The 26128-nt window shown below is 34.8% G+C and overlaps 2 protein-coding genes across 3 annotated transcripts; one reads left to right on the forward strand and one right to left on the reverse strand.

The window, feature by feature from the left end:
* The first annotated feature begins 7692 nt into the window (after positions 1-7692).
* Positions 7693-10382, forward strand: LOC122592820 (F-box/kelch-repeat protein At1g55270-like). Its single transcript, XM_043765135.1, has 3 exons — positions 7693-8279; positions 8368-8449; positions 9017-10382. Exons 2-3 carry the CDS (start codon positions 8423-8425, stop codon positions 10256-10258), a joined length of 1269 nt encoding a protein of 422 aa, XP_043621070.1. The 5' UTR covers positions 7693-8279; positions 8368-8422; the 3' UTR covers positions 10259-10382.
* A 1107-nt stretch (positions 10383-11489) lies between these two features.
* LOC122592355 (probable ethanolamine kinase) lies at positions 11490-18273 on the reverse strand. Of its 2 annotated transcripts, XR_006322706.1 has the most exons (12): positions 18077-18273; positions 16868-16959; positions 16622-16728; positions 15755-15860; positions 14708-14830; positions 14490-14581; positions 13689-13773; positions 13433-13538; positions 13076-13142; positions 12363-12455; positions 12101-12279; positions 11490-11987 (listed from the first exon to the last, which is right to left on the reverse strand). XR_006322706.1 is itself a non-coding variant. In XM_043764560.1 (11 exons), the coding sequence occupies exons 1-11, from the start codon at positions 18154-18156 to the stop codon at positions 12154-12156; spliced, it is 1077 nt and encodes a 358-aa protein (XP_043620495.1). In that variant the 5' UTR covers positions 18157-18272; the 3' UTR covers positions 11723-12153. The 2 variants fall into 2 exon arrangements, 1 of the variants encoding a protein (XP_043620495.1); XM_043764560.1 differs by having other exon boundaries at positions 11723-12279; positions 18077-18272.
* Positions 18274-26128: the final 7855 nt, after the last annotated feature.

Raw genomic sequence — 26128 nt, forward strand, 5'->3', positions numbered from 1 at the left:
CAATTGTGGGATCCAAGTATATTGGTAACACTCGCATCGTTTTGGTTGTAGAGATTGATGGTGTAAAATGTTACTTTTATTACATGCATAGTTATAAGCTGTTAGGTTCTCGGTAACTTGGCTTCATTTGTGGTTTCACTTGGCATATTAGGTTATCATATATAAATGTCATATTAAGTTATATTATCCTTATTCATCTTTTGATGTGTAACCAACTTTAGCACGAATTAGCATTTGTGATGTCAATATATAGTTTGGCCAACATAATTACTTATGTTTATCTCACTTAATTATCTTTGGTTTATTTTGATTACACTTATCTTCAACTCATATATTCATCGATTTGTCTTGCGATTACTTGGTTCATGAAATTCGTTTAAGTGTTATGGGTCATTATCAATTAGGCCCAAAGTGTCATGGGCTTTTAAATGTTTTGGGCTTACATTAGTTCTTGGGATTCACCTTTGTCAATGTAAGTATTGATGAAGGTTGTTCAAAGCCAGTAAGTTATCCTCCTGAATATGAAGAGATTAATTTTAAGGGCTAATTACTTGGAAAGTTCCTCAACTTGTCACTAAAACCTTTTTTCAGGCTCGAACAAAAAAAAGTTCTATTCGAAATAAAGAAACCGGCAAAAATACCTATTATGGGGCTCCGTATAAGTTGCCTCTTAAAAATATTTTCTAAATCATTGTTTTTTTTATCTTATATAATGATGATATGTATATTCCATGTCACATAAAAATCATCAATTCAATATCATGAAAACCTTAAACAAAATCTATAATACAATTTGTAAAACTCACATATTCAAATCGTTACCAACAAACCATATAATGATCTTCAAATGTAAATATACTCATATGTATAACAGATTCAGAACTAAAACCTTGTATCCACCTGAACCTGCTGCTGCTGACTTTGAATCATTAAAGGATAAGACTACCCTGAAATGGTTGGTGTGGTTGCAGCTGGTATGATTATGTATTCAAAATTGGGTATTTAAGGAGATCATTAAAAGCAGAATATGTTTATCTAAACATTGAAACCCGATTAAAGTGACTTCAAGTCACAGTAATCAATTTCAAATGCAAATCCAAGCACACCAATAACATTTTTATTTTTATTTTTTGGTTTATTGTGTGGAAGATAATACAAATACCCATACGTTTACATATAATGAAATAGAAGGTAACTGTTGCAGAAGTCAGGAAACTATCAACACATATAGGCATATAGCTTGCTTAATATTACAAAGGAGCTTCAGACCCACCTGTATATATTGAATAAACGAATCCACCTGTTGAGGAAACTTTGACCCCAAAACAAGCTCCAATAATTCATATATGCTTTCAATATCTATGCTCTCCAATTGAGCACTTGTTCTTCTTTATTGGCTTTTTTGCTTCTTGTCAAGGCTTATGATTTGATTCACCATTTTGACAACGACCGTGTTATCGATTCCTTTTTCATTCTTGCCCAAACACTGCTTTCCCAAACACTTCGGTAAATGAAGGTAAAATGATGATTTCGGCAAATGCAATAAATCTGCAGAAAAATGAAGAACAGCAAGGCGGCCGGAAAAAATGTCACCGGAAAACTTAAAATCTCGATATCTTCTTCGATTCTTGGAATTTGAACACGATATTTGTACCAAAATACTCACAAGCTAGCCGCGAACAAACCCTAACCAAGAAAAACTGTTTTCAAGCTCGTCGGAAAAACTCGCCAGAAAAATTTAAACACCGATAACTTTCTCGTTTCTTCTAGTTACAACTTGAAACCACCACCAATCGACTCAAAAATTGATTCCTCACAAACCATAGGTGAAAGAAATCTGAAATAAACTTTGCCGGAAAACTGAGAAACTCGCCGGAATCTGTAGACGTCTCAAAACTCAACGAATCACAAAATTGAAAGCATGACCGAGAACAAAACCACATGAATATATAGATGATTCAATCCAAAATGAAGATGAAATCGAGGAGAGAAGTATTGAAGCAGTTTATGTTGTTTCTTTTCAGTTTTTTTTTTTTTTTTAAGATGATGATGATGGTTGATCATAGATGCATACACAGGCTCCAAGGTGGCACATATTATGTAAAAAACTAAGTTTAACCGCCTATTTAGAGTCCACATCAGCTTTAGCAGGTCGTGACCCCATTAAAGAGATTTTTGCCGGTTTCTTTCCCTCGAATAGAACTTTTTTTTGTTCGAACCCCAAAAAAGGTTTTAGTGACAAGTTGAAGGACTTTCCAAGTAATTAGCCCTAATTTTAAAGAACTGGTTGTTCCTGAGAATGAACCTCCAACTAATCCTCTAGTTAGAGCTGATAATGCTCAAGCTCAAGGGGAGCAACTCATTGAAGAAGAAGAAAATGTTCCAATCTTTGAAAGTGTGCAAGCTGATCCAACTTCTACTGAGGAATATACTCAAAATCCATCAAATGACACTCAAGCTGACTCAGATCCTCCAATACAAATCCAAGTTGATCAGTCTACTCCACATGGTGATCCTGTTGATACTTTAAATCTCCATTGTCCAAGCTGCAAACACTCATTCTCATGTAACTAAAGGGACAAGGTGTCATCCAATTAATCAAATCATTGGTGATCCTCTTTCTGCTGTTAAAACAAGAAGAAAAGCAACATGCTATTTATGCATGTTTGTTAAATTTGTGAGTAAGATGGAACCCACTGAGATTAATGAAACTCTGGCAGATCCATCTTGGGTGAATGCTATGGAAGATGAGTTAACACAGTTTGAAAGAAACATTCCAAGACCTCATCACAAAACTGTGATTGGAACCAAGTGGGTCTACAGAAATAAAATGGATGAAAAGGGAGTTGTGACAAGAAACAAAGCAAGAATGGTAACTCTTGGTTACAAACAAAAAGATGGGATTGATTATGATGAGACCTTTGCTCTTGTGGCAAGATTAGAGGCAATCAGAATGTTCTTGGCCTACTCTGCTCACAAAGGTTATAAGGTCTGGATGTGAAGAGTGCATTTCTGAATGGGAAATTGGAAGAAGAAGTCTATGTTGGACAACCTCCAGGTTTTGAAAGCTCAAAGTATCCTGATCATGTATTTAAGCTTGTCGTAGCTGGAGACTATCGGTGATATGATTGTGTCCACTGTCAGATTCAGGATGTTTACTATCAAGTTTAAAGACAATTAGAAGACTAAGCAGATCCTGGACTTTTGGAAGTCGCAACATACGATGCGACTGATGGATAATGATGAGTTTGGCTGATTCTGCTCGATTTGTTTATTACATAATTAGTTTTGTAGTTATGTAATAGGGTTTTCTTTGGCAGTGTTATTCTAGTCTAGCTAGTTTGCTCACATGTATATGGTATGTCATATACATGAACGAATATGACATTCAGTCATATTACTTGTATTTCTTTGGTTGTTTAATAGAATCGTCGGGGTATCCCATTACCCAAAAAAAAAAGTATTGATTGTAGTTTGTCATTTCAAAGGGTTGTTTAGATATCTGTAGGCTATCTTGTTTCCACTACAACCCTGTAATTCTTTGTATAAATCATTTCTTAATAAAGGATTATATTGAAAACTATAATCTGTGTTCTAGAATGTTTCATTTATTTACCGCTTTATTGTTTCATTGATTCCTATTCTTTACTCACTAAATATATAAACTGGATCTTTAAAACGTTTTGTTAAAAGTTTGTAAAGATCGAAGACAGTTGTATTCATCCCCCTCTACAACTATTCTGTGTACAATATACTTTGGTATATTGATACACCTTAGGACGTATCACAAATACACTATTGCTATCTTGTATTCTGAAGTAACACAATGAGCAAAGTGAGATTTTTTGTCTTGTGATTGCAATATACCTTTTGATGAACAAAAGGAGTTGAGCATTCAAAAGCTCACATCATGGTTAGAAAGTTTGTAGCATGTTCGACAAACAAGCTAACTAGAAAGCCATGTTACTATTGCATGTGATAAGACAATCTATGTTACCTTATGAAGTAGGTACATGGTTAAATCACAAATGACTTATGTGGCCTATATGGAGTTTGGGATGAATTTAAATTCAACGACCAAACCCTACGATCATATTCAATATACCAAGGTGAAATAAGAGTATGTCTAAGTTTCATCAAGAGTTGAAGACAACAAACGGAGTTATGCTAGGCAAAAGCTCTAGTTGTGATAGATATGGAGAAGTTGAGATACCCGATAGAAGGTACAACAGGTAGAGTGAAGCACAAGTGTGTTTTTGTTTTTTCAATGACATTTCTTAATCCAAGAAAGGGAATAAAAAAGGTTCTTATGAGATACTACATATAACCAAAGTGGTTAAGATAGGTTATTTGGAAGCGAACAGTTTTGACTATCTTGTTAGCAAGATTGTGTCAAATAGAAAGTTCCGCTAAGCAAAGTATCCGTTTTGATTATAATGTTTTCCTAAGATGGATGATACTGGGTGTCAACCTAAGATTTATTGAGCTGTATCAGAAAACAAGCAGGAAACGAAAGACTCGAGATTCTAGAATCATAACCTTGAAGAGCATGTCGGATTTTACTTAAGTGATTGAATCTTGATCTAGTCTTGTTAATTGAACGAGAATTGTTCTTTGTCTTTAAAATGTCGTATATACAAAGTTTTGAATATGTATGACTTCATAAATTCCTACTCCGTTAATAATCGAAGTTTATTTTGGATCATACATGTGGAAATAAGAATATCTTGCATTTTGTTTGTCTTCAATATTTTTTGAAACATACAAGGTATGGTTAAAGATGATCTAAAGTAACTTCATCCTTTTTTGATTAAACCTTATTCAATTAGTAGAAGGTTATACGATATGACATTAATATAAGTTATCTAGTTTTGTGTCTAATAGTAATGACTCGTAAAGTACTCAAGAGTTAGTCTTGATTGATATATATCTTGATGGTTTCCACGATAAGGGAAACTTATCAAAATCAAGGGTTTCTAGAACTCTTAGATTCAATGGGAGCAATGTAGAACTTGAAAGGTTTCAAGAAACACGAACCACAACCTTCTTGAGATGATTAACCATTATGCGTGGTGAGCCTTAGGGTGTAAGTTCAAAGGTGCAGTGGATTTAGGTTAACCAAACATCTACATGTTGGATTAGTAGGTGCTAATCGAAAGATCCATATGAATGTTGATTGAAAGCTTGTAAAGTTGCAAAGCATTCGAAGTCAAATAAATTGATTCTTGAATCCAACTTGAGGCTAAGTCTTGAAGTAACAAGATACTAATTGCCATAAGCTCATAAGTTAGCTATGAGTTTTAAAATAGTAAAAGGTCATGTAATTATGTTAGACAAATCTTAACCCTTAAATTAGAATCAACTTACGGGATCCTTTCCTTATAAGAATTCGCGTATGAACCGATGTTCCACAAGTCAAAAACTAATTTATTTGAATATATAATAATTTTTTCATAGGGGTTATTACCTGTGAATGCAACTAACTATGATCAAACGTTTATGTTATGTAAGGATCTCGTAAAATGTCTATGCAATGTAATCAACCTACAAAATATGTCTAAGTAATGTAAGCTATTGGCTGAACAGGTCAAAATGATTACGTGACACCGCTGACTCACCCATTTAATCAAACATGACTGCTGACTTGAAAAAAAATTACTTATGTGACCCTGCTGACTCATCTCCATCTTCACCACCTACAATTCATTATATATATATATATATATATATATCATCAAAACTTCATCAACAAACACCAAAATCTTTGATCGATGGTAATGTTAATGATGATAATGATAATGGGATGCCTTCATGGATGAGATATGATGACATTAGTTGGTAACGAAAATATTGGGTTATGTATAGTAGATTCAATAAAATTTGGGTTTTGGGGTAAACTAAGAAATATGGTGTGAGCTGTAACAGTTTGGGGTGTAGGTTGTGTAGAGATGCTCCGTTGACGGTATTCACATTTCCGACAAGATTTTCAAGATCTCTGACAAAGCCAACAACAAAATAGATCGAACTGAGAATGAGATTTTCGTAACTTCTTTCACTTTTATCTCCCAAATGAGAAACAATAGTTCCATACGTTGGCAATCTTATCCATTTTTTGGATCTGAAGTCATTTTCATCGTACAAGTTGATTTGGTGGTCAGACGTGTTAGTAGGATCAGAGGAAGTTAAAACAAGGGTAAAACAACCTTTTGTTGTTTTCAGGGGAGTTAAACCACCATTGTACCATCTCACCACTGCCCCCCAAAACCTACCGACCACCACCATCACAATTTCCGGTGAAATCAACTTCCGACACTCGGTTGCCGGAGAACAAGTTTTTCGGTGGTAGAAATGATGATACATGCAATGTCTATATTTGTATCTATTCTATTACAGAACATAATTACAAATCACCGATTCAACACTCCATGTAAGCCTAAATAAATAAGTGGCAGCCATGTTAGATTTTTAAAATTAATAAAAATTAAAGGTAACCTGTAACCTTTTTAGCAAGTCACCCATTACATTCTCTGACAAAATTAGTATTTAATTACATAAAATAAACATTTTACAAGATCTCTACATAACATAAACATTTTATCATAGTTAGTTGTATTCAGAGGTCATAATCCCTTTTTCCATACAAAACGATTTGTACATATAAATAAAGTGAAGTAAAATAAAGTCCTTAAAACATTTAAAAATATAGTAAAATAAGCTTATAAAAACCATTTAGAGAAATATATCTATATATATTTATTAAAACAATAGGAATTCTAACCTTTTAAAACTCTCCTCAATATAAAGCTATTTTTAAAATTTGCTACATAGGTTTTTATCCTATGTATCATTATCACATTTTTTGACAATATTTATCCATTAAATATTAAATTAAAAAGATATTTATACACAAACTTAAGAAACCAAATCCCTTATATTTAAGAAACAAATCTCATATGGAAAAAAAAAAAAAACTAAAACCGTATAAACTTAAATATGAGTTTAAATTTTCTATATATCTTTTTTTTCCCTGTATAGACAATATTCTTTATTTAACTTTTTTGATCTTGGATTCATTTAATCAAATCGTATATTATCAAAATCATTTCATTATAAGAATTTAAATATTTTTAACTAGATAATGATATCACAATTTGATTCATTGAAGTTACGGGTTATGCGGGTTCATTTCTTTCATGGGTAACAATTGTTTTAATAAAAACATGGGTTGTAATTACAATTATTCCTGATCAAATACGATATTTAGAGCAAATATGCAGCCACAAGATACTGTTAATCTCATTTAAACTAATTTTCGCTATCTAAGTAGCACAACACCATTAGGTTTCTAAATACGTTAAACTAAGTTTATTTTTTTTTTTTATATTTAAATGTTGAACATTATATATATTATTGATTTCAATGTCAATATTAAAGCTTTTAAAAAATAAATTTAATATCCGCACATCTCGCGGGTAAAAAACTTTGTTCTCTCCATAAATCTCTATGCTTTGTCAAACACAATCCTACAAATCTCTTTATGCTAAAAAAACTAAACATAAACACCAAAACTAAACAAGGCAGCTACAAACAATTGCTGATTGATTCTCTTATTTTATACATTAATGGCCAGTACCATTACTTCCATTACTTGAGTAAAGCTCATCATCATCGTCATAAATCTTTCTTTCTTTTCACTTAATGGTTTAGGTTGGTTGTTTTGTCATTCTCTTTCTGTTTTTGTGTTCATCTAAAACACATTAGTTAGGTTGCACCATTTGTTGGGCCCATTTCTCCACTCAAGACTTTAAATGGTGAGGAGACAGTAAAAAGGGTGTCTCTATCTCTCCATTTTGCTTTTCTTTGTTACCCCCATTTCTACATTTCTTACAAATTAGACTAACAATACATTTCCTTGTTTTTGCTTCTTGGGTTTTTAATATCTTCGTTAATAATTTGTGGGCTTTTTGTTTCTTTGATGGGTTTTTTTTTCTTGGATTTTGGTTCATGAGTTTTTGATATATGTTGAGTATTGAGCATCTGGAGATCTGAGCCGAGTTTATTATGCTTTTTGATCAGCTTTATTGACTATTTAAGTTTAAAGTTTGTGCCTTTTGAGACTTGAATATATGTTTTGCACTTTTCTTTATTTTTCATTTGGGGCATCAAATTCAAATTGTGACTGCTTACCATTTTTGAATTATTTATAATCTTCTTTTGAGTTGGGCTTTTAGCAGGAAGAAATCCTAGTCCCTCCATAGTGTCCAATTTATGTTTTCAAGGTATTTAAAAATTGAATCTTACATATTGGGTGTTCATTTGGAAATGCTATTATGATTACACTAATATCTATACTGGTGTTTTTTGCAGCTGTCATTCGAGACAATGAGTTATGAACCCTTGATATAGTTGGTGAATTTCAGAAATGGAAAGAAGGATTCAGCCTCCTCTGGTAAGTTCTTGATATTTTAGTATATATTTTTCTCACTAGTAGATCAACTGAAGATAGTTAGACTCAATGTAGTGTGCCTTTTACTAATTTTCTTGTGTTCTATTAATACTATTACAATTACTATATGATCCCGAAAAGTTATAAAGCCTGCTTATTCTTCTGTGATTTTTTGATCAAATGAACATTTCATTGCTCATGTGTAAAAGTCAGTGTGAAAGACTGAAAGATTAAGGATGTTGGTATGATTATTTTTGTTCTCGGTCATTTGTTACATTATCTTATGAAATTTACATTGTTTAATATAATGTCGATAATTAGAGACTTCAATAGGGTATGTTTATAAGCTCCAAACCATGGGTTAAACTGAACTCATTGTTAAATTTATTCAAGATTTTACCTAAAAGAGCCTAAAACCGGAATTGAATTGTGATTGGTATTTATATAGTCGAATTCTTGGGTATAGCTAACTTAGCTAATGGCTATCTAAGTTTAATTGGTAATTACAGTACAAAATGTAGTTTTTGTCTTGTTATCACTTATTTGATGAAATTTTTGCCTTTTTTGCAGGTGGATTCAACAGCTTGCTTGTGTAGGGTAGACGCCGGTCTGAAAACTGTTGCTGGAGCAAAAAGGTTTGTTCCCGGTTCAAAGCTCTGTCTACAACCTGATATCAAGCCATCAATCCATCCGACCAGACAAAAACCACCACATGACAGAACTCGTAACCAAACTCCTCTCCTGCCCGTGCTGCCCGATGACCTTGCCATTGCCTGTCTAATACGTGTCCCAAGAATTGAGCACCGAAAACTGCGGTTAGTTTGCAAACGATGGTATCGTCTCTTAGCAGGAAACTTCTTCTACTCTCTACGAAAGAACCTACAACTAGCTGAAGAATGGGTCTACATTATGAAGAGAGACAAAGACCGAAAGATAACATGGCATGGGTTTGACCCAATGAACCACCTATGGCAACCACTAGCACCAGTCCCCAGAGAATACTCGGAAGCCGTAGGGTTTGGGTGTGCAGTCCTGAGTGGGTGTCACCTGTATCTATTTGGCGGTAAAGATCCTATCAAAGGGTCAATGAGACGAGTGGTGTATTATAGTGCACGCACCAATAAATGGCACAGGGCTCCTGATATGCTTAGGAGGCGACATTTTTTCGGGTCGTGTGTTATAAACAACTGTTTATATGTAGCAGGTGGTGAGAATGAAGGTGTACAACGGTCCCTAAGATCAGTGGAGGTTTATGACCCAAGCAAGAACAGATGGTGTTTTGTTTCTGATATGAGTACATCCATGGTCCCATTTATAGGGGTGGTTTATGGAGGAAAGTGGTTCTTGAAGGGGCTAGGATCACATAGACAAGTGGTTAGTGAAATGTACCAACCCGAAATAGATATCTGGACTGCTGTTCGAGATGGGATGGTTTCGGGTTGGAGAAACCCAAGCACTTGCTTAAATGGGAAACTATATGCTTTGGAGTGTAAAGACGGATGTAAAGTTAGGGTTTATGATGAAGAAATGGATTCATGGAGTAAGCATATCGATAGCAAGATGCATTTGGGGAACTCAAAGGGTTTTGAGGCTGCAGCGTTGGTCCCCTTAAAGGGGAAACTTTGCATCATAAGAAACAACATGAGTATATCTTTGGTGAATGTTGGAGAAGACGGCGCAACCGAACATTTGTGGGAAACTTTGGCCGGAAAAGGGCAGTTGAAGACTTTGGTCTCGAGCCTATGGTCGAGCTTGGCAGGACGGAACCGCCTGAAGAGTCACATTGTTCATTGCCAAGTGCTTCAGGCATGAGGTTTTGAGATTAGATCAGGAATGGTGGGTGACAATGTAGGTTGTGTTAGATGTTGTGACAGGATGATACAAAATTGAATGTTTCTGTTTTTGTATGGAAATGTAGGTTCTTTCTTTTTGCTCATTAGTAGTGTGTTTTTTTTATAGAGATGCAAAATTTAAAGTTTTCTAGGACGTGTATAGTTGTAAAACTTTAGGAGTTCTTTTAAGAAAAAAGTTGAAAGGAAATATGGATAACATGATTCAAATATAGTTTTTCCAATATTTCCTACGAAAACAGACTCACTAACCAGATGTTGTGATAGGATGATACAAAGCTAATGTTGTGTGGATGACAATGTAGGAGGTGGAACCGGACACTGCCCTCCCAGAAACGCTTCCCACCCGACCGGTACCGGTAGCACGGCGCAGTGTTACACCCGGTGACCGACCGGTACCGGTTTGATCACCGGTGTACACCAAGTACCCTAAGAAGTTATTTGAAAGGTCATGTTTTGCTACTAATACAGTTCATTTCTTATACTAACAATCTTGATTAGTGAAAATCATATGGTTATTTGAACATGAATAAAAGTGATCGATTTCTTATGCGACATGGATTTTTCATGTACTTTGAGATCATGAGAATCAGAACTATGTTTTAAATTTGATATAAATTTTGTATGGTTTCTCTTTTTTTCTTACTATATTCCTCATAGTCTATTAAAAGACTAGAAAACCTCTTGTGCGTCTACATACCCGTCTACCAATACTGTCTTACCAATACTGATTAGCTTAAGACTAGAAATCTTAGATAGCATCTATTTGTATTGTCTATCTTAATTCACTTGAAGCCTTACTTTCAACTCGGCTTCCCGGTCGATATATCCGAGTTCGACTTAAATAGTCTCGGTTTTCGTATTGTTTATCTTTGATATGCGAGGTCCTCAATCGCCGGACGGCTACCCTCCATCCCCTTGCTTCACGTGCATTCATTTTGTTGGTTTATGAGTCTACTATCATTAGGACTTAACTTCTGACTTGGGAAATACGGATTAACTTCTGATTTGAGAATTACGGATACGAAATGCTAAGTTAATCCTTTTGTAAGATTGATTCTTTATCTTGTATACAAGTATTTCCATTTGTTGGTGGAAGTTTATGAATAATACCCACTTGAAGTTTATCCGTTCTTTGTGTAAGTCAACAAAAAAAATAATAAGGTGACTAATTTGATATGCCTACAAATAGATAAAAATAAAAGTGGTAACCGGCAACTTGTTTTGTATCCAGTTGCTTACATTACATAACCCAAAAAACAAAGTTGGTTACACTACATAGCTAGTCGAGTAGTTGGTTACATTACATAACCTTTTGGTCATAGTTGGTTACATTCCCGTGCCATTATCCCCCTACAGCTATGTCAAAGTATGATGTCGAAACACAACATGATCAGTGGCTAAGCTTGAAAGGCAAACAAAACAATAACTTTAGGCAAATTCTTTCTCTGAACGTTTGAATCTTTTTACTGATCATATCATGTATCATCACTAAATTTTATGACACTTTTATATGCATACCAATTATTCATATCTATCCAAAAAGTAGTGAAATTACCGTGACCAACATTCATGCCAATTATTAGCCCATCCACGTTTCAAATTCTTGGACCGTTATACCTCCTTTCGGTCAAAGCCCTTTGATGCTTTATGAGATTACTTCCACGCATATAGTTTCAACAAACAACTACCTGCATTTTGTTTCCTTGTAAAAAATAATTGTCCCTCTAACCAATCCAACTATGGAAATCAAAAACAAGATTACAACATATTGTTGGGCTTAGGCATCCAAAAGGTTTAATACCGGCTAGCAAGATTTGTGATTCTTGAAACGGCTACCCTTGATCCACGAAACTATTAGGTCCTAGATCCAGCTAGGTAAGACTTTCCCATTGAAACACAAGTGTCCTTCTGTCGCTTGTATTCATTGTATCTCAGAAAGAAATAACCAAGATAGTCAAAATCTATTGGTGACATTTTCGCCTGTTTTGCAATCAACCAAACAAAGCACTTGTATAAAAACCGGGAAAACGCATTGCAATGAAATATGGTGAGGCGGTGGATACCTGGATTAGAGCCCACAGAGCCCAGTATAAGTGTGACGCCAACATGTAACAGCTTGTTTCAACATAGAGGGCTTTCAAATCTTTATCTGGTACCTGTATTTGAAGATAGTTGCATGATATTTAAGCATTTGGCAAACAAACTAGCAGTTGAATCTATGTAAAAGAGTGCACAAAATGGGTCTGAACTGAGACAGACCAGAACCAGCCATACTTGGGTCGCTTCTGATTTAACAAAAATTTTCAGAAACTTATCTCCAGTTCAATCCGCCTAGGAAAGGAACAGAACCGATGATTTCTAAAAACATTATAGGTAAACGGAAGAGGTTTTCCCTCTGGGGATGACAACTCTTTAGACTCAGATATATGTGGCCGAACCGGGGTATTCCCATGACATTTCCAACCATTTCCCTAGTCACCCCCAGGATGTTTTACGTTTACCTAGGGAGGTTTTAAACCTGAGACTTCTTCTGAGGAAACATTATTAGCTCAATTATATTTTTCAAATTTTAGCATCCCTGTCACAAAAAGGAGCAGAACCGATGGTTTTAAATCTTTTGATATTACTTTACAACTTTGAGCATCCCTTGTATAATTGGTTCTGTGGACGCAGTTTTATCTTCTGCTATTCTTTGATCGCATTTTGGTCTAGTTTAAATGTGATGAGCACATTAAATACACAAACAAGCTGGAATCAGATGGGTTGGCACGGGTACCTTATCCGGTGTTTCGGGTTGCAAGTAATTCTTGAAGAAATGATATTGCTCATCCTTATTTGGATACCTGTAGAAATATCGTAAAAGAAAAAGGTACACCAAGTTCTAATCTTTCCCCTTTTGAAAAATCAACTCCATGTTTAATTATCATGAGTTACAAGCAGTTTTCATATAAATTGACGTGATACATGTAAAGTGTAAACTTTGGTGCACACATCTGTTCTTTGTTAGAAAACTATACACGTTCATATCAATTTCGGAGCGAGTAATTTAATTGACTTTAACAAGTGACACGAGACTTTTCTTCTTCAAAAGAAAGGGTAAAATAATAAGTGGATAGAAACGAAGTAAACTTACAATGCGTAGTCACAATCATAGCCTGCATATTCATTGAAGTGGTTTCCAATGTCAAACCCTCTGTAGCTGTATGATCCATATTCAAAATCTATGATGTACAGTTTCTCTGTTCCAACAATAAATAAGAAGTTCCATTACAAAGTTTATATGCTAATATATCTTTGATTGTTGAGCGAAGATAAATGTCGTAAAACACTTCTGATACAAATCACAAAAATTCTAGTTTATAAGTAAGAAAAGTTGGGTGAAGATATACCTTCATCGTCATTTAGCATCAGATTTCCAGAAAGCAAGTCATTATGAGCGAACACCACTGGAGCATCAAGACGGCCTGTCAATTCCTGTCTCGTAAAATCACCAGACATTTCTCCACAAATAAACTATTTTCCTTTCAATTTGCAGGACTCCAATCACAAATTTATGCAAAACGTTCAAGTTAAAGACCGTGATATATAGATCCAGGCCGATGGGGAAATCAAGATTCATGACTTATAAAGCCAAATACTCATAAGTCATACCCCATACAAAAGACAGAAAAAATGTTAAGAGTTAAGTGAATAGTTGACTCTCTTCCTACATATATTTGTTAAAAATAGAACCTGTTGAAGGAGCACAGACTTCACAAACTTTACCACAACTGATGCACATTAGGTACAGGTGGCAGAATGGGAAATATGGATACTTGGTAAACATTTTAAACAGATTCAGGTGAATGGGTCAAATTAGTCATTCTTGAACACGTTGTTTGGGTTGACCCAGGACAATATTTATATCGTTGTTAAAAACAAACAAACAGGTAAATATAATAGAAAAGTTATGTTATTTCCATAAAAATAACAATCTTCTAACGATATGAAGTAGGAGTCTTATATATTGTTAACACACTTCCGGTGACTCCCAAGTTCCCACCTGTTTGACCCATTTAATAATTTTGACCCATTTCATAAGTATGACTCAAAATTCCAACTCTAATATTATGTTATCTAGGACATATCGTAGGTTCTTTGTCAACTAAAGAGACAATTAAACTAATGTTATACAATAATTAGAAGACTACCTTGAGCTCAATAAGTTCTGTATGCACTTCCTTGAATGAAATTGTATTATATCTCTCTTTCTTATCATGATCATCAAAATTAAGAGTGGATGCTGCAATCAACAATCAGCAAAGCTTAACATTTCAGAAGCTTCTTGAGATAATCCCACTATCCCGAATGGAAATAAATCAAGTTAATTGCAATAGTCTTAAAAAGAGGGAAGGACATTAAAGTACACCTCTTTCAAAAAACTTGAAGATGTCATTCCATAGCTGAGGTTCCTTAGATCCTGGAATCTCTACCTGATGAAACCTATTTAGTTGTTTTGCTATTTCAGCAACTAATTTTGGCTTTCTCAAGTCTGTAGAGCATATGCAATTAACGATGAGATAAAATAGGAGCAAAATCCTGGGTGTAGATGGATTCTAAACATTAATTTTGAACTACATCTGATTAGTACATCAAGTTAATTTCATATTTAAATAGGTTAGATACTAAAAATGTGATATCCATGTCCATATCTATTTCTAATGAATACCAATATCAGTATAGACAAAAACTATGTGCAGACATACAAAATACATTTAAGTTTCCGAAGGTTAGTTATAACACTAATTTTCTTAGCGGTCTTTTGGCACTTCCTATGCAAGTGATTTTTAACATAGAAAAAAACAAATTCAAGGAAATAAATAAAAAATAAAAATATATTGACCCTGAATTGTCAAGTGGTTGAATACTCATCATCTGGAAATGTAGATAAACATATCCAACGAATATTTACTAAAAGTGTATGTAAAATAAATGAATGATTACCACCATTCATACCCTAGTACAGTATGAACATATTTTAAGCTTCACTTTCAAAAAGTACATATATATTTTGCATACATAAATGCGATACAAATGGAATTACATCTAGCATGCATTGAAAACCCAATAAGAACAGTTACACCTTCATAGATCATAATGGGAAATTAACAGTCAATTAGTTCAAGAGAAGCACATGCATAAGTTCATGAACACTTGACTCCTCCATTTCAAATCGGCTCTCTCTCTGACTCTGCTTACAAGGCCACGCCATCAATTTCAATTCTCAATAAAAAAAAATGTTTAGTTTCAGGCATCATAAAATAAGTGCATGCTAAAAACAGAAGTAGAGACGAAAATACGATACACTAAAATAGATACAAAAGATATTAAGTTTTTGATTAATTAAGGTGACGAAACAAACTTATCATCGGGTAACAGGCCTGAGATCACTCAGATACGTTATTCTGTTGCTTACCTAATGGTTCTAATGTACGAGCATGTATAAATGATTGTACCATTCCATTTCCAAAAACTCCTAGCAACTTGGCACCAAATCCTGCAGCTGATAGATAATGAATGGCCTATACACAAAGGCATCAAATTAAAAAAGTGTAGAGAAACATATGTAATGCCTTGAATCTGAACATAATGAAGATAACCTAAAAGCTATGACTCCAAAGAAATGAAATGTAACTGTCTGGTCATCATAGAAACTTAGATATATCAATTGATCATCCAACATCCAACACGTGGTTATCAAAATATCATAGGACCAGAAGGAAGAATGCCTGGGAGCAAAATATGGAAAGAGCTTAGAGTAGGCTAGAATGTAAAATCATGTACAAAATTGCATTCAAGAATGCGTGGGTGCAAATTTTGGAAAGAGCTTAGAGTAGAATAGGATTTAAACCACTGAATTGGGAACATAAGAAGAATCATTTAACCAATTTCTCAAAAACGGAGACACTTATTTGGATAATACAGTTTTCGGGGAGCTCAGAAGTGCAGCCAATATCATATTTCCGCACATAATATTGAAAGTGAACAAAAAAACATATTTATTAAAGAAATATCTATAATCATATGTAACAACCTAGGATATATATATATAGATATATATATATATATACATGTGTGTTTAATAGGTGTAGTTCAAAATCACATGGCTATTGATTGTATGAACATGTATACTTTTGCTAATTACAACATGTAATCAGATGTCAAAAGAGAAAGAGACATGGGTAATGTAAAATATCCACCAGGCTTGATATGAAAAGACAAATTGGTTCTATTGAACGCAAAAAAAGAAAATGAAACCACAAATGGCCAGAATATTATTAACCTGTAATTCCCTTTCTCGATTGATGACATATTCTGTATTTGGACCATACAGTCTAACTGTGACATGCACCAGATTTCCATTTTGTTCCTCTACGGATACCTTGAGCACTATAATGACAAAACATAGTTAGTTACTACACTAATCTCAGATACTACATTCCAAATGGGAAAGGAAAGATTATTGGATTAAGTCTAGTTGTTGTAAGAAGCAGATTTGGTTTAAACTATTTAATAAAAGGGAACCTACAGAGGTTTGTGATGCCACCAGAGACTCTCTCGGCAGAGAAGTGTGATTCATCCAAATCTGACCATTTCTTAAACAGATCTTTGCACAGCTTTCTGCGAAAGTCAAATCACAAAAAGCATGGAACTTGACAAAAGCACAAAAAATAGATAAAATAAAAAAGGAAAAAAAGTTGCCAGTCAAGAAGACTACAAAAATTTCAGAACGCTCATTCAACAGGAAAAAAAACACATCTGTAACGTAGTTTAATCTAGGGTTTGGTATCTAATATAACAAAGTACTTCTCATTTTGTCCACCACTTTCTTTTATACGTCGTAATCTACAATCAAGCTTGTAAAGCTTGTCCCCTTTAAAGAGAAGATTGGCACCCTTGTATGTGACGTGATATAATCTACCATGTAAACCGGTAACATTGATATGAGAATTATGTAAACCTTAGTTACGAAATGTTTGGACAAACCAAATACAAAGACAATTAGAGAACCGAAACTACGACAATGATACCCAATCGGCTACCGGGGAGGTATGATGTAGACAGACCTTACCCCTACACAAAGGTAGAGAGGCCGCTTCCAGATCCACCGGAGTGGAAGGGACCTCCGGCCCAAAATTAGAGAACCGAAACTGTGTCATATAAATTATGTCATGTCATATCTAGGCCGACAAGATTTTGTTATATTAGATAACAAATCCGGACTAAAAGAGTGAGGAAAAAAACAATGCATTTGATTGGATGAACGAATTTGATTGGCAAAAACAAAATCACCAAAGCAAGCAGGCTGGCTTTATAAATGGTGAGCTGGGAAGAATAAATAAAATGAACTTCAGGGGCATCAGATCAATCCAACCAACCAAACAAACAATCACATACAGAAATTAAAAATAATAATAATATATAAATCAAAGGACAAATTATCCTACTCCTACTTTTAAATTACATGAATGCCTTCTGAAAACCCTCCAATAATCCACCCATACAAATATGGAGAGTGAGACTCAAACCCTGAATAATCAAATATCTTAACCGGCGAAACCAAGTCACATATGTATAATCATAATGCGAAGCCATCCCACAATAGGCGCAAACTCACTCCGAAAAGCTAGCTCTCAGAGAGAAGGGAACATCATAATATAATAATAATAAAAATGAAAATATAGTGAGATGAAATGAATGAATAAGAAAAGCGAAGAGAGAGAGAGAACGCGCATACACGAGGGCAGGTTTCATAAGAGGAACAGGAAGAGTGTGGTCGACAGTTAGAGATGAACATGGAATCTCCTCAACATTCATGTTGCTGCTGTTGTAAATCTGTATTGATTTTTATTTTTATTTTGTTGGTGTTTTTAGTGCTTTTTTGCAGATTTAATCGGATTGGCGACTTTTGCGATGGAATCTCGAACCCAAATGCCCGATAGGCCGTTATAGCTTTATTTTTCATTCGAATTTAGATGAATATGATATTCCTTTGGGTTTTGAGCTCAAATACTTCGATGATGTATAGGGATATTAAGATGTAGGTCTATCTTACATCTACCTAAATAGAAAGGTTACTTCCATGTTCTACATAAATTATAAAAAAGACCCTCCAACCGTAACACCCCAAAGTTTATAAATATTATTAAAATGTTTAAAAGAATTTCTATTATTTGTTGTTGTATCAACGAAAAGTTATCCTATAACTTAATTAGAGTATTAGTGATTAAGCTTATTTTACAACGAGAAAGATACTCGCATATTGCGGCGGTGATGGATGTGATCGATGACGGAGTGGTGATGTAATGGTGGCGACGGGCGGTGGTGGCTGATGGGGTGATCTACCTGACGGGTTCCGCCCTCAGATTTAAAAATTCGTTAAAAGTATATCAAATGACTACTCTAATGAAAGAATATGAAATTTTAAGAACACCCATATAAATTTTATAATTTATCGATGTATGGTTTTGAGATAAAAGATTTTGAATGAATTGGAGAATAAATGATTTATGGAGTGGAGAGAAAAGAAAATGAATGGTTGAGATTTGAGAAGAAATAAAGGGTATTGAGTGAATATAGACTTGATGTATAAATATTTTGGGAAAGTAAATATTGAAACTTAAAATGTAGACAGATGAGATCTATTTTATAATATAGTATAGATATAGATAATACAATGCAACTTTCAAAAAATAGATAATACAATGCACATATTATGTACATACTTGTTAGTTAAGGAATGGAAGATAATGATCATTATATTATTTGATGACTCAAAATTTAGTAGAAAAGACACGTACACAACTTAATAACTAGGAGTGGCTAGTCTAGTGAACCTAGACTAATGACTAAGCATAATTGTGATGTCTACAAGTATAAAGAGAGATTATGATGTGTAAAATTTTTTACGGAGGTAAACGAAAATACACATATGTGATAAGGGCACGAGGGATATAAGTAATATGATACATATAAAGGGGAAATAGAGTACATTATCAAAAGCTAAAGGAAATAAGGTTGGCTATGCGGGGTGACTTCCATTCGTAGAAGCAGAAATAAAACATACATATTAATTGTTACTTCATGTTTAAGTATTGTCAAGTTCACAGACAAGTTATAAGAATATAATAATAGTAATAAATAAGGGAAGAGTTGTTAGTTGATTGGAAACAAATTGAAACACTAGACGTATGGTATGCTTAGGCCTCACCTTATAGGCGTTCGATCGCGCGTCTTCTTCGTGTCTGACGCACCAGACGCAATGAACGTTACTAGCACTAGCTGCGTTTGGTGCTGCATCCCTCTAATCCGTCTGATTTCGAATGCACGTTTGATCACTTCTCATATAGGGCCGGTCTCCTTCCCATGCGATTAAAATAATAAAAAAAACAGTTTTAATCCATGAAAGATATATATGTGATGTTTGAGAAGAGATATAGGTAAATATGTGATGTTTGTGAAAGAGATGTGTGTCGATGGTTATGGTGGTTTTTATATATATATATATCATACATATATATATGGGTCCCTTATTTTGAGAACCCATTTTTTTTAAGAACCGTGAGAACTCCTAATATTTATATTGGATCACATGTTTTTTTTGTTCATTCACATGTGAAACGTTATAAAAATATATGTTGCAGAATAAATTTTTTTTCAAAACCTTACATATAGCCGTTTGTCACATGTGAACAGAAAATGTAAACAAATTCATTCACAAATTCATAAAAGGCTACTTTGAAGGTTTCATAAAAAAGTTTTTTCTACAACATACCTTTTTATATCATTTCACATGTGAATGAACAAAAAAAACATGTGAACAAATATATTATCTAAGAGTTCTCATGGTTCTTATAAAAAATATGGTTCTCAAAATAAGGAAACTCTATATATATATATATATATATGTCCTGAAGAAGAAGAAAGGGAAGAGACAAAGAGTTATAATAAATTTCAATTTAGCCCTCCAACTTTTATTAATTCTCTAGTTTTCCTTTACTATATAGATTTTTTCTTCCATGAATTGTTTTTTTGTGATTTCCTTCTAATGTAATGTATTTTGATAATAAAAATTGTATTTTGTTTAATTTTGTGGAAAAAAAAATGAAATAATATAATAGTGGATGAATATTGTTAGAAGTGGGGGTTATAAGTAGGGGTGTGTCTTGGTGTGTTTAGAAGAGAGAGAAACTAATGAATAGTGTTAGACGTGGTTCCTTATAAGGAGAGGCCTTACTGATCATAAATAAAGAACAAGAAATCAACAAAATTATATGCTCAAAACCTAAGAAGGGTGCAAGTTCTGTTATTTGCCTATTTCAAGGCATTGAGATTGATCAAGTTAAAACTATCTATAGTTGTCATTAACATGTCCCGATCAAGGTGAGTATACGAACTATAATTATATATGCGAAAGAAATATATATAGGATATTTTGTAATGTGATAGTTTGTTGATAGTTGCCATATATGATCTATGCGACAAGTTGAGAATATAATTGTGTTAAAAATAAATGTTTTGAATTATATGACATAAGCGGCCTATTAGTTGTGAAATAATTAAGTTGATATTGCTTGTGAAGTAGTTGTGACGATTGGGCTATCGTTAAAGCCGTTGTGACTATTGGACTATCGTTAAAACCGTTGTGACGATTGGGCTATCGTTAAAGTCGTTGTGACGATTGGGCTATCGATAAAGCCGTTGTGACGATTGGGCAATCGTTAAAGTCGTTGTGACTATTGGGCTATCGTTAAAGCCGTTGTGATGATTGGGTAGCCGTTGAAAGCGATTGGGCTATCGTGAAAGCCGTTGAAAGCGATTGGGCTATCGTTAAAGCTGTTGTCATATGACGAGATAAGTTAGACGTGGGCCCACGGTGAGGTTAATGTCGACATGAGTGGTTTTGTGACTAAATAAACATTACATTTATTTAAAACATAAAAGACACAAAATACTTAAAAATTAAACTAAACATCGATATCTAGATCTCCCACGTGCTTCGTAATATCACGACGTAACATGTAATGCGTCTCTTCTTACGCAAGTGATAGAGAAAATTATGGTCGGTAACACAAAGATCGTTAGGAGGATACCTGATGTACCCAGTGATATCACGTTGTCGTCCTTGAGGATCATGTTATGTAAAATAATACACGCATACATCGTGTTAACGATCTTTTCTTTATTCCTCATCCGTGTCGGTCGTTCGATGATAGCCCACTTGTTCTCGCATTTAAAATGTAAATCTTATTCAAGACAACCTTTCATCAATCTTTATTACTTAAACAATGAAATTATGAATTCACCAAATTTTGTATAGTCTTTAGTCATGGAGACTAGAAAAAAGCCTCAACCAATTACGTGTCATATTAGTAATTTCCTTCAGCAGTCAATCATTTAGAACTACTCACACTAAAATAACCATAGTAGACACTTCGCATACTGATGACAATATTTATCCTGTATTTGAGGACCACCATCATGGAAATATGACTTCCATAAGCAATACTCTAGAGCATGTAAGTCCCTCGGGTCTTACCAAACCGAGATTGACAGCAGTCAATCATTTAGAACTACTCACACTAAAATAACCATAGTAGACACTTCGCATACTGATGACAATATTTATCCTGTATTTCAGGACCACCATCATGGAAATATGACTTCCATAAGCAATACTCTAGAGCATGTAAGTCCCCCGGGTCTTACCAAACCGAGATTGACTTAAGGATATGTCGAGGTGCGGAAAATCCTCGAGATAACCCACGGTTTTTTTTTTATATTTAGCTTTTATGATATATATATATATCACTATATATATATATATATTGCGTGAACATAAACACTCGTATTTGGTTACAATAGTGACACAGCTCTACGGATTCACCTTTATCAGCCAACGTGACCTTCGCGAATCTACAAGCCTACCAATGCCAAGTGTGTGTTTGCGGTTCGTGCATGAGATTGAGTATCACCCACAAGATCACTATATGCGTGTTCTTATAGTTTCTCTCTCTAGGTTTTGCTTATTTCTCTCTATCCACTCTTGTTGGAACACGCATACACACACCCACTATTTATAGGCAAATGACAAAAACTCTCAAATCCCATTGGATTTGAGTGTTCTCAAGTCAAGCCCATAAGCTCATTAGGGTTTTGGCCATGTTTGAGAGTTCTTGTGTACAAGCAAACTTTTGCTTGTTTCCACAGGAACTCTCAAAGCTATTTGAGTGTTCTCTCTACAAGCAACATTTTTGCTTGTTTCCACAGGAACTCTCAAAGCTATTTGAGTGTTCTCTCCACAAGCAACATTTTGCTCGTTCCCGAGAACTCTCAAATCATTTTAGTGATCTCTCCACAAGCAATATTTTGCTCGTTCCCGAGAACTATCAAATGACCATTTGATTGTTTTTCTCCACAAGCAATAATTTGCTCGTTCCTGAAAAACTCAACAATTTGAGTGTTTTCTCCACAAGCAACAATTTGCTCGTTCCCGAAAACCCTCAAATAACACTTAAGAATATTTGAGTCATGTTTCTGTTGCAGTCAAGACGCAGCAACAACAGTGACTCAGCTAACGCTTCTACATCATTAGCGATATATACGTTGCAACAACATTCTCTGTATTACCCAATGGAAGTGTATTAAGATAATATTCCTATGTCTGTAAAATACGATGCGACAAATATTATCTTTTTTTGGTTAATGGGATATTCCCTGGGAATTTTATACCATCACCAAAATCATTACAAAACAAGTAGTATGGCTGAAGTACCATACTCATTCATACACATGACATGCCATGCATATGTGGCCTCGCTAACAGCAAACAAGCTATAATAACTATAAGCTACAAGTATAAACTAATATGAAGTGAAGAAATAAAAAACTATCGAAATCAAACAGCCTCCTAGCGCCGGATCTGATCAAAGACAACCATCTAATGTGGCAAATCCCATGCTTGCACAAAGCGATCAACTTGAGCTGTGTTCTTAAATCTCAAAGTGACAAGTTTTAACCGAACTGTAGAGGCAATCAAGTCTTGAATCTGATCAGGATTTCGAGAGATGTTAGAAAACAACCTCTGATTTCTTTCTTGCCATATAAAGTATGCAGAAGCAGCTATAAGTAATTTCCCAATTACACCTCTAGCCGAATTAGACTTAGCGCGTGGAATCAGCCAATCATATATATCATCTGTTTGATCAAAGAACCGCATGGTCCTCCGATCGAAACAAGGAGGGGGGTTTGACCGATTCGTTGGCGATTCCCTATTGGTGTAAAGTTTTGAGAAATTTAACGCCACAAGATCGAAGGTGTTTGTGTTAGCGGTGGAGACGACTCCTTAGAGGAGCCGGCCACCTTAGGTATTTTTAGGGTGAAAAGAACATGTCTCAACTATTGAGGGGGACCTCGTTTTATAAGAGGAGCTAGCTTGGAGGGAAAGCTAGGCTTTTAGGGTTTTTAGGGGGATACTGTAACACCCCAAGCTAGGGCTCGAAATATTACAGAAATCATATAGCAAAAGGAGGGATTATCATAGGCAACTAAATGAAATTAATGAATTCGGTGAATCCACAACAAGTCAAATATTCAAACAATGCATAAGGAGCAAATGACTATCAAAGTTTACAAAAGAGAATTCTAGAGATGGCTATCGATCCTAAGCATAATCAAAAGTGGGCGAATGAATCCTTGATCCATAAAGTCCATGCCCGAGTCCAAAAGCTACACTAGATCATGTATCACGTCCTTGAACCACCTGATTACCTGAAAAGTGAACTAACAAGTCAACATGAGGTTGGTGAGTTCGTAGTGGTGGCCCAAGAGGAACCACCGACCATAACCACATATCATAAAAACAAGAACAAATATCGCATATAACTAGTCTTACACAACATCCAACCAACGCACCACAATATAACAAACGTGTAAGAATAACCAATGCAATGCTAATGTCATGAATGCGAAGGATATGTATGCCAAACCAAGATATGAATGATATGTATGGCCATCATGCCATCTATGCAACGATACTCACATGTCATCACCATGACCAATGTGGCATCTCAAAAACGTCGGCGAATATACGTCTATAAATTAAAGGACTAGACTCGATAAACCGAAAATACAAAACCTTTTTTTTTACATCCCTACTGCGCTGCAATGGGTAGAGAACTTCCCACTGCGCCGCAATGGGAATCCTCGGCCAAAGATTGAACATGCCCCACTGTGCCGCAGTGGGTTTAACACCATCCCCACTGCGCCGCAGTGGAAGGAACCAGATTTAAATCCGTGGCATTCCACTGCGCCGTAGTGGGCAAAACCACCCCCCACTGCGCCGCAGTGGGCTACCTGATCAGCAAATCAAACCATTTTAACACTTAAACTAGATTGCAACCTTCCCATATCAACATGAACTTCACAAACTACATTCCAGAAGTTACTAACAACATTATAGACACATTTCAAACACAAACACAACATAACTTGTTTCAAATCCCAAGGAGATCATCAAATGGGTCATTTACCCAACTTGACATAATTTTCGCCCAAAAACTCAATTTACAACCTTTCCAAAAGACTTTCACATGACCAATTACACAATTTTAACAGAGGCAAGACCATCAAGACAAAATATATCAAGAGCCAAAGAGAGAGGGACTTCTAAGCCTTTAAAACCAAAGTGGCCATTCATCCAAGAATGACTTAATACCTTCAAGTCTTGCAAAAGTCAACTTCAAGCTCTAACAAATCTTTCAACTCAACCACACTAGTTTCTTCTTCCGGAACTACCTAAAAAAGGGTAAACAACTAAAATATAAGCAAAGGCTTAGTGAATATACTTGCATACATTTACGAATACGAATGAGGGTAAGTACAAGGACTTTTACATGTAACCTATGGCATCGTCATGTCACATTTACATATTCACCTTGTACACTAACAACACATATATGGATCCATATAAGCTAAACAATCATAACAATCGCATCTATCGGTATTCTTAGGCCCCGGAGGTTCTTAGGCCTTATAATCACAATGTCCCACATGGACTTATGCCACATCAATTACCACACATTGTTTTACAAACTTCAACATGAAATGGTCAAAACCACCATGGATAAAAGGCTTCAACATGATGTGGTCAATTGATCCAACATAAACATAAAGGTATGCAAATATACTCACCTCCTCCGCAAAAAGGACAACAATGCTAAAAACGAATAAGCACAAGCAAGCTTCAACCTATAAACATATCATAAAATGCATAAGCTTACATTCACAACTTGACTAGTTCAACCTAGCCATTCTCAATCACTAGCCTTTTCTAAACCCAAAACCCAACCCATTTGTCATTGAGTTACTTTTATCTTTAACACAACATTAGCCATTAGGTAGTTCATCCTACCATTTTCATCCATATTTCAATAACTAACAAAAATTCATCTTTTCTTACAAACTCAACTTATCGACTAGGTTAACTAAGGAATTGGGGGAAAATTAACCATAAATCATTTTCTAGCAAAACCCCCAATTTGGTTTATCCGTGAACCCTAATTTGAAAGGAAAGATAAAAAAACTAATTTAAGGGAATTCAATACCTCAAGATTTAATGAGCTAATTCAAGACTTAAATTGAAAATCCTCTTTTCCCCTTTCTTCTTTGAAATTTTCGGCCACCACCACACAAAACCCACAAACCCTAGCTTTTCAATTTCTTGAATGAAGATTATATGATGGTGATGCTTAGTATAATGATTTCCCTTTTTGAATTAGAGAGAATTAAG

The sequence above is a fragment of the Erigeron canadensis genome, chromosome 3 (assembly GCF_010389155.1).
Source record: "Erigeron canadensis isolate Cc75 chromosome 3, C_canadensis_v1, whole genome shotgun sequence".
Taxonomy (NCBI): domain Eukaryota; kingdom Viridiplantae; phylum Streptophyta; class Magnoliopsida; order Asterales; family Asteraceae; genus Erigeron; species Erigeron canadensis.